Genomic DNA, 16120 nt, shown 5'->3' on the forward strand with positions numbered 1-16120 from the left:
AATGAGGAAGACCAGATGCATAATAATTTAAAGTCTGTAGTTGAATTTCCTAATTTAAAGAATAGACCAAAATTTCTGTGTATTAAAAAAAAAAAAAATTGAAAGGCTCCTACAGTCCCAGTCTGGGTAACATGTGTGATTTATTAGTTGGTGAATTCTGAATGAATTGGAATGAAAAGGAGGTGTCTTCATCCACTTAACCAGGCTGAGAGCCCCAGGAATGCCCAAGCTCCCCCCGGGTGTGCAGCCACCTGTCCAGTCCTTATGGAAGGAAGAAAGGGCTCGCCTGCCCCATGGGGTCAGAGGCATGCTAGCAGAGGTTTGCATGCTGGTCCTCGAACTGTCTGGACCTGGAGGGGCCTCGCCTGAAGGCCCAGGCCGGCATCCTCAAAGGAAGGTGAAGGCAGGGGCCACCAACCCAAATGCACGCATGCAGACTCCCTCTTTTTTTTTTTTTTATTGTGGCAGAATATATACAACATAGAAGTCACTCTCCAATTTTAAGCAAACAGTCCGATGACATTAAGTACTTTCACAGTGCTGTGCAGTCATCCCCACCATCTGTCTCCAGAACATTTTTATCTCCCCAAACTGAAATCCGTTCGCGTTAGACCCTAATTCCTCATCGCGTGCCCCCCAGCCCCTGGTGCCTGCCGTCCTTTCTGTCTCTCTGTGTCAGAAGTTCCTGCCTTTTTAAAGCTGAGTAACATTCCGTTGTATGGCTAGACCATATTTTCTTTATCCACTCATCCGTCAGGGAACACTTGGGTTGCGTCTACCTTTTGGCTGCTGTGAGTCATGCTGCTCTGAACATGGGTGTGCAAACATCTGTTGGAGTCCCTGCTTTCAGTCTTCTTGGGTCTACATCCAGAAGTGGGATAGCCAGGTCATTTGGTAATGCTAGGTTTAATTTTTTGAGGAGCTGCCAAACTGTTTTCCAAAGCGGCTGCACCATTTTAAATTTGCCCCCAGCAGCGCACAAGGGTTGTAATCACAGACTTCCTCTTTAAGCCAAAGCGGGGGAAAGAAAACCCATTATTTCAGTCATTCACTTGCTCGCCGGGTCATCCCCCTATCCGTTCCTTCGCACACTGGGCGTCCTTGAGCACCTGTAGGGGGGGCATCAGTGCTCCGCAGCCCAGAGGGAGCTCTGGGCCAAACCTTGCAAATGACTACCACAGGGACAGAGCCGAGACTACCCACATCTCCGTCCCCTGTGTTTCTATTTCTCCACTCCACACATCACCCTTTCAAACTTGGCAACGCCAGCGGATGCCTTTTCCAGGGAAGCTGCCAAGAAAGGAGGAAAATGGCTTCTAAGTTCCCTCCCAACCACCAGAGTCCATGCTTCCAAAAAAGGCAAAAAGACAAATAACAGAAAACAGCAGACAAATAGCCAAGAGCCCTTGCTTCATTGATGTGTGTGTCCACCTTGAACCCGAAGGCTGAGCAAGTCTACATGGGGCCAAACGCCATGTCCAGAGAGCTGGCACCTTATGGAGAGATGGTGCCCTCCCCCCCAGATTGCTCATTTCTGCCTGTGGAGACTCTTTTCCACTCCTGCTATCAGATATCACACAGGTTCCTGTGGAAAAAAAATGGTACTTAGCCAAATGAGTTGAGGCCAGGAAGCGTAACAACGCCCACCCCTTCACAAAGCTTGGCCAACATTTCACCACCCAGCAGCACCCCGGGAGCAGAGGTGCACCCTGGGAGTCTGAGGAAGCCCGGTAGGAGTTGATGAAGTACCCCACACTGGTCGGGGGGTGCTAAAATAACAAGACAGTTACCCCCTCCTCTTGCTCCGGAGGCCGGAAGGCAGGAATCCAGGTGTCGGCAGGGCGGCGCTCCCTCCGAAGGCTCTAGGGGCCGCTCCTTCCTTGCCCCTTCCAGCTGCTGGTGCGGCCGGCGGCCTTGGCCTTCCTTGGCTGGTAGCCGCACCACCCCTGTCTCTGTCGTCCCGTGGCCTTCTCCCCTGCACATTCCATCACTGCGCCTTAGAAGGATACCAGTCATCTTGGATTCGGACCCAGCCTACTCCTGTAGGATCTCACCTCACGCTGACAATAGCTACAAAGAGCCTGTTTTCAAATAAGGACCCATCCCCACGTTCCAAGAGTTAGGACATAAACACATCTTTCGGGGGACAGCATTCACTCATCTACAGCTGGAAAGGAAGAGACCGCCGAGTTCCTCATAGAACCTGGATCGCCCCCCTCCTTCCACCCATTTGACAGGCCAGGCAAGGCTCGGCCGTCTATCACTTTACAGTAATTAGGATGTGCAGGAAGCTTCGGGTCGTAGAAAATCTTGTCTCCACCCCTCATTGCTGCCTAGCACCCTTCCTTCATCTCTGCTCCGATGACGGCACACTGAAGGGGGAGCTTCCGGCCCCAGTTGCATCAGGAAAGCAGAGACGAGCCCTGAGTGCTAAGTGCTGACAGGACAGGCCCAGAGGCCAGTGCGCGAGGGCTGCAAGTCCCACAGGGCAGCACGACAGGCACGGGGCGGGCTAAGGGATTTTAAAATAGCAATCAGAAAAAAATACAAGAAAAATAAAACTAGCAATCAGCAATCCCAGTCTGAGATCATTTGGTCCAACCTGCTCAATTTACAAAGTGGGAAACTGAGTCCCATAGAAAGAAAGGAACCGGCCTGCTATGCAGTCATCATAAAAGGAAACCTAGAGCTACAAAATCTCCACGGAGGCTGCGGCTAGCCCCAGCAGACCAGAGTCTCTGGAGCCATGCTTTCCCAGTTCGGCACAGGGGCTCTCAGCCAGGGGTGGGGATGTTCACCAAATCCCTAGAGAGCTTTAGCCAACCACCTTCCCTTCTTTCTGGTAAGTCCTGGAGCAGGGGGTGGGGAGCAAACAGACTGGAACAGGTGCAGATGGAGAGAGCTCTCCAGAGGGTTCTCCCGTACCCTCCACCTAGCCCTCCCATCCAGAGCAGGGGGTTCTGTTTTCTGAGAGCTGAGCAAATGACCTCCCAACAAGTGTGTGGGGGCCAGCTGCCTCGCCAGAGGCTAAACCTGAAGAGATCCAAGGACACTGAAGCTTCTGTAAGAGCCTGTGATCTGGTCAGGGGAGAGAAGACAGAGAATCCAAAAGTGAAACATCCATTGCCCAATTCCATTCAAACCAGCAATAAGCACTGGCAAAGGCCAGCGCCAGGTCGATGCGGGACAAGCAAGGCTGGGGCCCAGGGGGCGGTGCCAGGGCCCAGCCTGTGGGGAGGAAGAACACGAGGCAGACGAGGTACATTTTAAATAGCAGAAGACAGAAGGGACCAGCGAAAGAGCCAGAGCTGCTCACAGAGAGAGGCCTGCGGGCTGGCCCCTCACCACCCACCGCGTGCTTAGAGCCGGGACTCTGAGCACCAACCTTGGCCTCAAAGAGCTCCCAGCTGAGCTGGGTGGACAGATATGGAAAGGACACGGTGGAAAAGTGGACATTTACTCAGATCTCTCATCCTGAAGACAAATAACACAGTTGCTAAGTAAACTCAAGCAAGCCCTGCTGCCTGACTTGTCACCAGTGTGTGATCCCCCAGAGACAAGCATTCGGAGGCAGCCTGCTGGACCCCAGGCATTCCAGCCAGCTCCCACACCTGTGGGTGCTGGAGGGCATGGCAGCCAGTATCCAGAGCCCATGCTCCCCTGGCAACAACTTCCCAAATGCAGGGGCGCACCTGGGACAGTCCCCTGCTCCCCACACCATCATGTACTGAAGGACAGTCCCACCAGTGTGTGTCGAGCCCAGTGGGGATTCCCAGGGAGAACAACCTAGGCTGCTGTTTCTCTAATGCACCCAAAAGCAAGTCTTCTGGAAGAAGTGCCCTTCGAGTGGGTCAGGAGGGTGTCATGGCCCTGAGATTCTCTAGGCTCTCCATCTAGACTCACTGTCTTGACACTTAAGAAAAAACCGTCATTTACTTTCTAGTTACATTTTGGTCAGATCTGGGTCTGGGGAACCCAAGTGATGCTCCCTAATCCCTCTCTCCAAAATTGATGCTCACTCACTGAATGGGACAATTCCACCCGGAGAGAGCGTTTCAAGGGAAACCGAGGTTGGACGGCACCCAGAGCAGCCCAGGCCCGAGAGCAAAGACAGGGCATCTCTGTTGATTTGTATCATCTTTTATTATACAAAATAAAATTCCATCTATGTTGCACATTCATACTTTCTATAAATCTGGCTTTAAAAAAATCCCCAAGGGTGCAGTCTCATCTGTTCTTTGATTTTGCTTCCACTGATGTCACACCTCAACTGCAGTCGGTGCCCTCTCAAAGGACAAAAGCAGACACGGATGCCTTGGGGGCCCTTCCCCTGGTGCACCCCGGCCTGCCCGCAGGAGGCACGGCTCCCATCACCGTCTGGACCACAGCTGCCAGGGACAGTCAAAGCATGAGAATCAAAGTGGCAGCAGGTCATCGCCTTCACCAGCCCGTCTCCAGCAGCACAAAACCAGTCCTCCCAGCTGGTCTTCTGGGGACCAGCCGTCACAGCGATGCGGTGATGCCGTCCCCAGGCAGCCGAGCATCCCGGGCTTCTCTTTGGGCAGGCCTGGACCAGGGCCTTAGGGGATCTCTGTGTCCATGGTATAAATCTGAATGAGATCAGACACAATGTTATCAATGATTGGCTTGGTAAGGTCGTCACTAAACACCTAGAAAGGAGAAGGAAAACAGGTTCTGATTAGACTCCCTCTGTGTTAAACAAGGCACCCACCACTAAGCACGGAATCACATTGCACAGGGGGGATGGCACAGGGACTTGGCTATCAGAGATGATGGTGGCTCTCTGCAAAGCCAGTTCACTTCCAGCCTGCCAAGGCTAAGCACAAAGCAGAGAACATTCCAGATGGAAGAGGCCTCAGTGATCATCTGACCCAGACAGGACAGGGAGCTGGTGACAGAGTTGGGCCAGGAGTTCATTTCCAGAAGTAAACAGGCTAAACCACTGAACCCCACTCCACCCTGGCCTAGCCCCTGGAGAACACCTGGACCTGTTCTATAACCTGGGCCAGACATCCTCCCGACCATGCTGGAGAGCTTATAAAATTGTCAACTGAATCCCCAGGGGCCCAAACCAAGAGGGGTGTGTAGCTCAGGTCTAACCCCGCATGTTCCCAAGGAAGTTCTGGCCCTTGCCCAGCCCCTGGGAAAGGACCTCTGGCCCCCAGCATGTCCTGCCTGATGAGAGGGTCTCAATCTCCCTGGGGCCGAGCTGGGCCACACCTCTCAGCTTCATGTCCCGGGGAGGGGGGGGGGGGGGGTTGGGGCGGTGCAGGTGCAGAGACTGAGTTTCCGAGCTCAGCCCCGCGGGAGCTCCAGGCCCACGGGACCGACCCCGCACTGAAGTCCCCGGACAGCGCCGCGCAGGGAGGCTTCCCTGGTGGCCGTGCCCGGTGCGGGTTGTCACACAAGGCTGCGGGAGAAACGGCACTGCCGCAGCCCTCCGCCGGCCAGGGACCTGGAAGCTCACGCCTGGTCTCCCCTGGACCCGGCCCTACGCTCCTCGCGTCCTTGCTGATTCTGACCTGGGTGCTTCCACTGTAATTGACCATAACAACCGTAACCGGGAGCCGTTGTACGGCTCTTCTGAGTTCTGCGAGCCCTCCTAGTGAAGCATCGAGCCTGAGGGTGCTCTCGAGGAGCCCTGATGACATGGGAAATAAAAAGCAAAACAAGGAGATCTTGGTTAGATACTGTGGCCCCCTGGGCCCAGGGGTTGCTGCCTGGGAAACCAATACCAGTAGGGTCAAGACCTTGGGCCAAGCCAGGGCAAAAACTAGACCTGAGTCCACCCCCTCCATGGCCCCCAAAGAAAGCCAGGGCCCTCCGTAAGCTGCTGCCGCAGGTAGGAAACAGTGGCCTGAAAATCCCAAGCCCTGGCTCATGAAGACTGGCCATCTCGCCCCAGACTGTAGGTAGAAAATCAATGCTTCCGAAATATGGGCTTGGGCTTGCTCACCAAGGTCCATTCCTTGTTTGTTCCTGGGGACCCCAAGCCAAGGAAAGACTTTTAAAAAGTAGTCCCGGGCCAAAAGGTGGAAGCAATCCAAGAGTCCACCCCTGGAGGAATGCATAAACACAATGTGGTCCATCCGTCCCATGGAACAGTGTTCGGCCTTCATAAGGACAGACACCCTGACGCCTGCTGCAATGCGCTACTGCTTCATCCACCCGGAGGCCCAACACAGCTTGGCACAAGGCCTGCCTCACCGCCCTCACACTCAAGTGCAGGAGCACCTCAAGCTCCCCCAAGGCTCCTGACCAGCACGGCAAAGCCCCAGCCCCCGGCAGGCGAGGGACAACAGAGAGGCGGTTGCCGCGAGGAGTGGCAGTGGAGAGCAAGGAGGAAAAGTATTTCCCAACTCAGACGTCAGCATCCAGGCCAGGCAGGCAGGCGAGGCAGGGGCGGTGTCATCATCTAGAGCCATTTATCATAAGGCAACTGGTCCTTGCACATCATAAGCCCAAAAGGCCCCCAGATTCTGAATGCTCCTGGTTCATGTGGCCGGGAGCCACCCAGAAAAGGTGCAGAGCTGAGTGAACAGGAGGAGTTTGCCACCCCACTCCTCCCAGTCTTAACAATCACTGGGTAGGGGGCACCTGGGTGGCTCAGTTGGTTAGGCGACTGCCCTCAGCTCAGGTCATGATCCTGGAGTCCCGGGATCGAGTCCCGCATCAGGCTCCCTGCTCAGCAGGGAGTCTGCTTCTCCCTCCGACCCTCCTCCCTCTCATGCTCTCTGTCTCTCATTCTCTCTCTCTCAGATAAATAAATAAAATCTTTAAAAAAAAAAAACAAAACAATCACTGGGTAAGCACAGGGCTGGCTGAGGGCTGGCACTGGGAGGCCGAGGCAGTAAGGTGGTGCCCGGGGAAGTTCAGGAGCAGGTGAAAAGAAAGGAGAGCAGAAAGGAAGACGCACAGAGAGGAGAGCCAGACAATGGGAAACAAGTGATGACATCGCAGACCCAAGCAGCCAAGACACAGGGGCTGCCATGCCCACATGCCCTCAGAGAGCAGGGCCGGGAAGTGGCAGCCCCTTCTGCTACCACCCGGTTCCAACAGAGCAGGGACGCTATGGTCACATGACCTGGAAATCCCTGAGAAGACCCAGCACGGAGCAGTACTTTCTGTCTACGCAGATCCCTTTCAGGCCCATGCTGCCAGAGGAGGTGCGTCTCACCGGAGACCAGGGCCACAGATGTGTCTGCTCGAAGATGCGTGAGCACCTACTATGGGCCAGATCTAGGCGCTGGACCTAGGGCAGGGGATAAAGCAGACAGGATCCCTGACCTCCCAGGGTGCCTGGGTGGCTCAGCTGTCAAAGCGTCTGGCTTCGGCTCGGGTCGTGATCCCAGGGTCCTGGGATCGAGCCCCGCATCGGGCTCCCTGCTCGGCGGGAAGCCTGCTTCTCCCTCTCCCACTCCCCCTGCTTCTGTTCCTTCTCTCGCTGTGTCTCTCTCTGTCAAATAAATGGATAGAGTCTTAAAAAAAAAAAAAAAGAGGGCGCCTGGGTGGCTCAGTCGGTTAAGCGACTGCCTTCGGCTCAGGTCATGATCCCAGTGTCCTGGGATCAAGTCCCACATCGGGCTCCCTGCTCAGCGGGAAGCCTGCTTCTCCCTCTCCCACTCCCCTTGCTTGTGTTCCCTCTCTCGCTGTGTCTCTCTCTGTCAAATAAATAAATAAAATCTTTAAAAAAAAAAAAAAAGATCCCTGACCTCCCAGCACTTACTATCTGGTTAGCTGGAGGGATTTGACGATAAAGGACAAGAGAACAAAAAGCAAGCAGGAGAAGCCGGGTCTCCGCAGAGGGGCAGCAGGAAAGGAAGGGCACCACGGGAGCCAAGAGCTGCAGGAAAGGAGGGGGAGCCAGGAGCAGACCCAGGAGGGCACCCAGGGGGGCACCCTCTGTTCACATAACAGAGGACACATTTTAGAAGACTTCTGGCCACTGGCTGATTTGCTGGGGAGGGAGGGTGCGCCAGAAGGAGAAACCTTCAGGTACCGCAAGCGCTGCTTGCAGAGAACCTCCTCTGGGGCAAGGCCCATGTGTTATAAGAAAGGAACAGCAAACTAGACTCAGGTCTAGTATGGGAAAGGGAAAACCAGAAATGATTTCAAAATTCCATTGTGAGAAACAGTGGGGACTACTCAGGGAAAATCGATAGGACTGTGGAAGTCCTCGAGGGCAGCCCTTCCCCTGGACTCGCGCTCTACAAACCGTGCTGTGGATTCAGCAGGTCGGGGGGAGGCCGGCGAATCTTTCGACCATCAGCCTCATTATCTGCCATCTAGCCATCCACCCACCCGTCCATCTCGTGCCATCCATCTGTCTGTCCACCCCTCTACCCATTTGTCATCTATCGGTCTATCTATCATCTATGTGCCTGTCCATTATCAATCCATCTTTTTAGAGGACTCCCTCTATACTTCTTCTGATGTGGATCCAAGTTTATTAACTTCCGATCTATAGCAAGCTCCCGCTCAATTCAATGAAAGTGCTTGGTCGAGCAAAGTGACTCTCAACTGGGGGTGATCCCCACCCTGGGACACTTGGTAATGTCTGGAGACATTCTGATTGTCACGACTGGGGCGTCTACAGGGTAGCACAGGATGGCGTTGCCGCAGAGAACGATCGAGCCCCGAATGTCCGCAGTGCCTTAGACAGTCATGACAGGGTGTGTTCAAGCTTCGAGATTCCTAAGTAGCCCGTATCTTCCTTCGAGGATAATTACCACCAAGGAACACGGATGAGTCCTCAGGCAGAGGAAAGGGGAACCGGCACACTGAGCAGTCACCTCACCTGCCACCACGGCTTCTCGGCCTCGGCCTCGGCGGGCACCTCAACCCCATAGGCCTGCAGGGCCAGGTGGAGCACCGCCACGGCTATGTGCTGGGCCCGGAAGCGGAGGCACAGCCCCCCGTGGTAGCTGTCCCGCAGCAGGGCCCAGGCAGTGACGGAAATGGGGGTCCGCTGCCAGCAGTAACGGTTCAGCCAGTTCTTGAGGGAAATCAGGTAGTGGAGCAGGTACTGCAAAGACACACCAGTCAGCCAAGTGGCCTCGGGGCCCCCGCCCCCCCCCAGACACCTGACTCCTCACTGCCCCCCCCCGCCCACCAGCCACTCTCCCCCTAAGCGGCCTCGGCGGGAATAAAACACAAACTGGATCGAGTCATCTCTCTGTTCCAGCCCCCCAACAGCTCCCTGTGTCCCTTGGAAAAAAGCCCCAGTGCCTTCCACTGGCCTCCAAGCCCCGCCCCGCCCCCCCACTGTGTTTGAACATGCCGAGCACGCTTCCCTCCCGGCCTTGGCACTCACTGCTCCCTCACCGCTCCCTCGGCCGGAGATCGCCTCCCCCGCTCCCTGCCCCCCCCCCCCCCGTGTCCACGTGCCCACCCGCTCTCAAGTCCTGGCCCAGCTGCTGGACGCCGCCCAAGCCTCTACCGATGGCCACCCCTACCACAGTCCCTCTCCATCACCCGGGCCTGCTCTAGCCATCATCAGAAATCATTCTGCGTATCCCCCTGCCCAACTCAACATAAGCTCCAGAAACAGCGTCCTTATACTCCAAACAGAACACTGCGCCCGTGTGCCCAGCCTGAGGCCAGGGGCTGCCCGGAGACAGGACGCCCGCTTTCAGAGGGACTACGACAGGTGACCGTGTTTTCCAGGAGTGCTGCCCTTGGCTGTACACTCTTAATGGCTTTTCAGCTCAGCTGTCTGTCAGCTCCCACTCTGGGAAGACAGCGGCTTTGCTCGAACCGGCCGATCCACAAACACACTGATAAGCCCGCTCCACAGGCTTGAACACACGTGCTTGCGACCCCAGCATGCCACGGAACAGGGGACTCATTGGCTGCCCTAGACCCCATCCCGACCTGACGTAAGGGGAAGGCCGCAAGGCTCAAGGCAACGCTGGCCCCCACTCCCCCACCCGACGGCCCCCTTGGCAGGTGCTGGTCTTCCTCAGACACAGAGCCTGGGCGGCTCCTGCCTTCCCCTGCATCGTGCGACCAACCGAACAACCGACCAACCGACCAACCGACCAACCGACCAACCGGAAACACAACTATTTTAAAATCTCTACCAGAGGTTTCCGGGATTAGAAAGGCAGTTTGGAAGGGTGGGGTGAGATTATAAGGACCCCTGTGGGGATGGGAGTTGTTTTGTATTTCAACTGTGGTGGAGGACATATGCAGGTGCATATGGGATAAAATAGTGCCAGTAACACCCCAGCGACCCCCAGAATCCCTGGCAGGGGAGGGGCTGTCACACTGACGGGTGTTCTGCAAAACGTTCCCATTCAGGGAGACTGGGCAAAGTCTCCATCTCAGATAGGATCTCTGCGTTGTTCCCTCCAACTGCTTGTACATCTACAATTACCTCATACAAATTTCAATTAGAAAAAAAATGAAATCCTATTCACAACCCACGTCCCAATCCCCTTGTCCCAACCCCCCACTGCCCCACGTCTTTCCCTGCAGGCCACCCTTCCCAGCTGCCCACATGGGGGACTGGGGCCCCCAAAGTATCACATCCAAGTGCTCTAAGGGCTCCACACGTCCCTTTTGCTGCCGTCAGAAACAGTTCTATTGGGACTTACGTGTTCCTAGCAGTTAAAAGTGTGCGACTTAACTTTGTGACTCAGATTTTCTTGTGGGTTTCAAAGCACAGCTGAGCTGCATGTGAGCTCTGAGGCCGAGCGCGACTCTTGGGGACAGGAACTCTGGGGCATCATGAAACCAGCCCTACTTCCCTGCGGCTCACTGAGCACACAATGCAGGTGGGTCACGGGATCGGCAAGGGCTTCACAGTCACACGGATCCCGGCTTGCGGCCTTGGCCAGGCAGGCCCAAAGGCAGAAGCTGAAATTAGAGCTGCCTGAGAAAACCCAGGGAGTTGGGACAAGAGGGGCCACACAAGCCAGTCAGGGTGTGCAGTCGGGAGCCCCAGGGCCCAGCTGTGGCTCACTCTTCCTCACATACACCCCGTGTTTGTGAGGGTTTGGTGGGTGCACTTCCAGGATGAAAAACGAAAAGGTTCATGCCTCTAGAAACAGTTGCCAATTCCCCAGCAGGTACCTTGTGTGGGTGCTGGAAGGAGACTTGGAAACGCAGGACTCTCAGCATGAGGAGTTCACACTGCACGATACTGTCCCGGAGCGCCCAGAAGCGGGAGTCCAGCTCCAAGGGTTCACTGCCCGGGTGAAAGTACCTGCACGAGAGACAGCAATGCTTATGGCAGCCAGGGAAGCGTCTCTGGGGAGCCCCTCGAGTCCCCTGGTGTCCAGACACAAACTCCAGTGTTCTTCTGCTAGATAGGGCCAGTTCTACTGATGTGTTTATAAGTCATCTTCATCTACATGCCTACGATATAGGATAATGTTTAAACGGTAACTAACAGAGAAAAGAAGCCGGCTTCTAGTTTCAGCCCTTGATGGACTGTCCCGTATCACTCAGCAAGATGTCAAGGGTAAAGATGAGTCTTTGCAATTGCTCCAGAAGGACTGGAAGCTCTAGCACACTGAACTGATCAGTCAGCCTGGGATCAGGGACAGGCTTTACCACCTGGGACGGCAATGCCCAGGGCTCTTACTCTGGGTCCAAGGAAGGAACTGAAACATGTCATGGGGATGCTATATGCAGAAGAATAAACGTATTTCAGCTTTATGTTCCCAGATTGTCTTTCCTTTGTTCCAGATCCTTCTGTCCTTATTTACGCCATATATATATCCACAACACTCCCACCTACGCATGATCACCAAGATGTAAGAGAACAGGATTCACACTCAAGTGATCAAAATTCTCTGCCAATGACTCAGCCTTCCTAGTTCCTCACTCCTTTTGCAACTTCCCCACAGAACCCCACCCGGGTGCTCATGTCTAATTAGCGGTCCACACAATTTCCCCTCTACCGGTCCTCCCTGCTGGGGACCTGGCAATTACAGGTGGACTCTAGCAGCCCTTCCTTGGTTCCCTCTCCAGTTTTTCTCTCAGCCTTTCACGGTACACTGCGAACCTGTCATGCTTGGGGGGTAGGGAGTGCTTTTTCCGTTGCCTGTTTATTAAAAGAGAAGCAGCACAAAACAGTTTTCTTAATGATTAGTTTCTAGAAAGGTTATGCCATACTGCTAGTCAGTAACTTTCCACAAACTGCTTTCTCCTGGGCACCCTGGGTCTCAGTGCAGCCTGGCTGGCTGGACCCCCATATCCTTCCCAGTAGGAACACAGCTGCTCGGGCCCAAGGGGGCCGCCCACAGAGCACCATGCCCACACCAGGGCAAGAGGTGCTTGTTAGCAATTCTGATTCAGTTTCCCACACCATCTTAATAAAATAATTGCCCAACTGGGTCCACACCCTCCCCTGCATGGGAAGGTCCTACAGGTCCCACAGAACACAACGGGTTTGATCCATCCTGCCCAAAACTCCAGACGAGTCTTCTTTGACATATCTCTCCAAGCTCCCTGTGCTCCCCACCCCATGACCCCAGCTCCTCTACACTCCTCCGGGCCTTTGAGACTTCCCTTAATCTGGCCCCAGCTTCTCTTCCACTCACCCCATGGGTTTCTGACACCAGGCTCATTCCTACCTGTGCTGCTAGTGCTTCTTGCCCTGGTTCAAGACCACCCTGGTGCTTCCTTCTGAGCTTGACCACTGTCACCTGGAGGTCAGGGCCCAGTGGGACCCTTCTCTGCCCTCCCGTTCGGGTGGACACCAGTGAGTCCTCCCAAAGGCCTGGGCCTGGATGCCATTACCTGTTGGACACGTTGATGATGTCACGAGTGCGCAGGTGCTGTTCCTCCACTTTGCCAGCCAAATAAAGGGAAGACATGGCGACCAAGTAGGGGTCATAGGCATCCAGGTTGATCTCATAGAAGAACTTATGGTAAATGGTACAAGCTGTGGCAATGGGAATGGACTGCATCCCTAGCTTGACACCTGCCAAGAGAAAGTGGGCAGAAGAGTAGCTCAGTCCAGTGCTCACCCTCTGCTGAAGCGTGGGTGGAGCTGCTGGGTTGGGCCCTAAGAGTATACACCCCTGCTCAGACAAGACCAAGAGCCTGGAGCCTAGCTGGCTGTGGCTGCTGGGTCTTTCACTGGGTCCTCTACCTGAGAGGCTTTGAGCCAGGCTTCTCAGGTTCTATGGGGCTAACAGGCCCCTGGGGGTTGTCACACCCAAGCTACGGATCTGCAGACCCCACCAGGAGAAGCAAGGCTTCAGACTAGTCCTCCGTGAGCACCTGGCATGTCAGCCTCTGCACAACATCCTGGAAAGGACCACACACTGCTGTGTATCTGTTTCGACCTTATAAGCATCTAACTAAAGGTCGCCCCCACCCCCACAGGTCACCTAACAAAAATCCTGCCAAGACGACAGCAGGGGAAAAGGGCCTCTGAGCATCAAAAAGACACCACAGAGTCCCAATGTTACAACTAAAGATTATACTCGGCCCTGGCTTCCTTGTCTGAAGGTTGAAAAAGGCAAGAAAAGCAAGCAGGAAAAAAAAAAAAAGCAACACCTACGGCCACCGACAGGCGCCAGGGAAGAAGACTGACACACGGAAAAGGGAACAAAACTCAAAAAGCAGAGCACGTGGTGGTTTGATTTAGGGCGTAAAGCCCACGCCCCACCCCACCTCTGGACGGCTCCTAAGGAAATCGCTGCATTGGGTAACAGAACCAATATAAATTCACAATGACCAGGGTTAACAAGAGAAGGTTAAATGACATCCAACAGACTGAAAGAAGGTGAGGAACAACCGTCAATCATTAAGATTACATTCAGTATCCTCTCCCTAAGGTGTTCTAGTTCCCTGGGGCTACTGTAAGGAATTACCACAAACTCACTGGCTTCAAACAACACGTACTGTTTCTCTGACAATCCTTATGGTCAGAAGTCCCAGATGAGTCTGAGGGGGCTAAATTCAAGGTGTGGGCAGGGTGGGTTCCTTCTGGAGCCTCCAGGGAAGAATGTTTCCTTGCCCTTTCCAGCTTCTAGAGGTGCCTTCAGGCTTTGGCTCGTGGCCCCTTCCTCCCTCGTCGAAGTCAGGGGAAGCATCTTCTAACTCTGCTCCCCTCGTTCCATGGCCTTCCAGTCTGCCAGTCACTCCTGCCTCTCTCTTTAAGGATGTGATAGGTGTGATTATCCTGGGCCCAGCGAATAATCTAGGGTAGTTCCCCATATCAAGATGCTTGATCCTGGGGCGTCTGGGTGGCTCAGTCATTAAGCGTCTGCCTTTGGCTCAGGTCATGATCCCGGGGTCCTGGGATTGAGCCCCGCATGGGGCTCCCTGCTCAGTGGGGAGCCTGCTTCTCCCTCTCCCTCTCCCTCTCCCACTCCCCCTGCTTGTGTTCCCTCTCTCGCTGTGTCTCTCTCTGTCAAATAAATAAATAAAATCTTTAAAAAAAAAAAAAAAAGATGCTTAATCCCATCTGCAAAACCTTTGCTGCATGAGGTAACAGTCACAGGGTCGCAGGTTCAGGGGATTAGGATGGGGACATCTTTGGAGGACCAGTGTTTAGCCTCACAGCGGGGAGCAAGGGCATATGCAATACATTTTATAAAGAAGTCCTCCGGAGAGTGGTACCTGGAAGAGCTTTTAGCATTTCAAGGTCTAAACTTCAGTTACATAGGCAGCTCCCACATGGGACTCCTCGTTCCCAGAGATGTCAAATACGGTGGTATAGCTGCACATGACCCTCCAAGCCCTGTTTTATGCAGCAAATCCTCAAAGGGCAGCACGCTGCCCCGGTTTACATGGACCCTCCAAGCGGATGCATGGCAGCATATGGGAGGCCACTGCCATCCTTCTTCATACCTTGTGCAACTCTTCCTGGAAATTAAATGTACAAATCACTGGGCTTAATGGTCCTGCATCATTTCCCCAGACCGCTGACTCTGACTTGAAAGCGGACTCACCCAGACCCGGCTCCCACCAAGTGCGTACAAAGTAACAAAGATCGAAAGTACCCGTCTGCCCGAGTGAGGTACTATTGCCAAGAGAGAGAAACAATGTTTCTACAGGAATCCGATTCGCTTCATTGTCTCGCCTTGGGAGCAGGGGCACCCAGCACCTCTGTGGACACCGTGGCAGGGTTTTCAAAACGCGAGCTGCACCCTGCCTGGGTCCTCGGTGTGACGGGACCTCGCCAACAGGGCTCGTCACGAGCCTCACCACCGGCGGGCTCCGAAAAAGCCTCCGCGAGACCAAGTGCGCTGGGAGACAGGGATGCGTGAAGGCGCGGGGCGCCACCGAGCCGCGCGCGCTCGGATTCCACCGCCTTCTCGCTCGGGCCCGTCCCTTTCCACGTCCTCTCTTTGGGCCTGCGCGCCCGTCCGCGAGGTGGCCGTGACCGTGTCCTCCTCGCAGCTCAAAGCCTAGCACACAGGGCTCGGCGGAAAGCAGAGGCCTGTACCCCTGAGCCGGGCCTCTTCCCCCTGGCCAGCCGCGCCAGCTCCCCGTCCTGCACGTCCCCTACTCCGGGAAGTGGGTTCCCGTAAGGCCGGCCCTCTTCCCCAGCCGCGGTTACCTGCCTCCATGATGAACCTCGTCACTCGGAAGTGCACCCTCGCCTCGGGGGCTGGCCGCCCCTCGGCACCCCGCGCCGCGTCCCCTCCTCCACAAATGTCGGGGCCAGCAGCCTCCATGAGGCCCCGCCCCGCGGCCCCAGACCCCCCGCCAGAAGGAGAAGGGGCCCCAGCGCGCGGCGAGCGGCTCCGGGGGTCCTCGCGGCGGGCGCGGCCCCCGCCCCGCCCCGCCCCGCCCCGCCGGCCCCCCGCCCCGCCCCTGTCCGCGCCGCCCCGCCTCCCAGCTCCCCGCCCCGGGACAGGGGGGGAAGAAGGGGGGAAGAAGAGAGGATGACCGCGCGGCTGCGCGCAGGCGCCGGCGCAGGCGCAGAGGCCGACTCGGCCGGGCGGTGGCTGGCCCGCACCCGCCCTGCCCCTGGACGCTGTTTGCCCCGCCCTTGAGAACTGACGCCGGGTCCCTGGGAGGCTTATGCCCCGCCCCCGAGAGCCGCCAGCCCAGTACCCCGTGGCTGGAACTAGCTGGGCGACTTCGCGAGGGCGCCGCGAGGTCACGGGCACCCCCAGGCATCTTAGCT

At 55.6% G+C, this 16120-nt stretch overlaps 1 protein-coding gene across 6 annotated transcripts; it reads right to left on the reverse strand.

Moving 5' to 3' along the window:
- Positions 1 to 4127: 4127 nt before the first annotated feature.
- CCNQ (cyclin Q) lies at positions 4128 to 15762 on the reverse strand. 6 transcript variants are annotated; one of them, XR_006792393.3, is made up of 6 exons: positions 15548 to 15762; positions 12772 to 12955; positions 11098 to 11230; positions 8819 to 9046; positions 5544 to 5662; positions 4128 to 4610 (listed from the first exon to the last, which is right to left on the reverse strand). XR_006792393.3 is itself a non-coding variant. In XM_045883937.3 (6 exons), exons 2-6 carry the CDS (start codon positions 14621 to 14623, stop codon positions 4581 to 4583), a joined length of 654 nt encoding a protein of 217 aa, XP_045739893.1. In that variant the 5' UTR covers positions 14624 to 14850; positions 15548 to 15654; the 3' UTR covers positions 4128 to 4580. The 6 variants fall into 6 exon arrangements, 4 of the variants coding, with proteins under 4 accessions (XP_045739893.1, XP_045739881.1, XP_045739876.1 ...); XR_006792394.3 differs by having other exon boundaries at positions 4128 to 4670; XM_045883937.3 differs by lacking the exon at positions 5544 to 5662 and adding an exon at positions 14605 to 14850 and having other exon boundaries at positions 4128 to 4670; positions 15548 to 15654.
- Between the last annotated feature and the right edge of the window lie 358 nt (positions 15763 to 16120).

This window comes from Mirounga angustirostris, unplaced genomic scaffold (assembly GCF_029215605.1).
Source record: "Mirounga angustirostris isolate CCGP_5_RB_7025 unplaced genomic scaffold, mMirAng1.0.hap1 SCAF_11, whole genome shotgun sequence".
Classification (NCBI taxonomy): Eukaryota; Metazoa; Chordata; class Mammalia; order Carnivora; family Phocidae; genus Mirounga; species Mirounga angustirostris.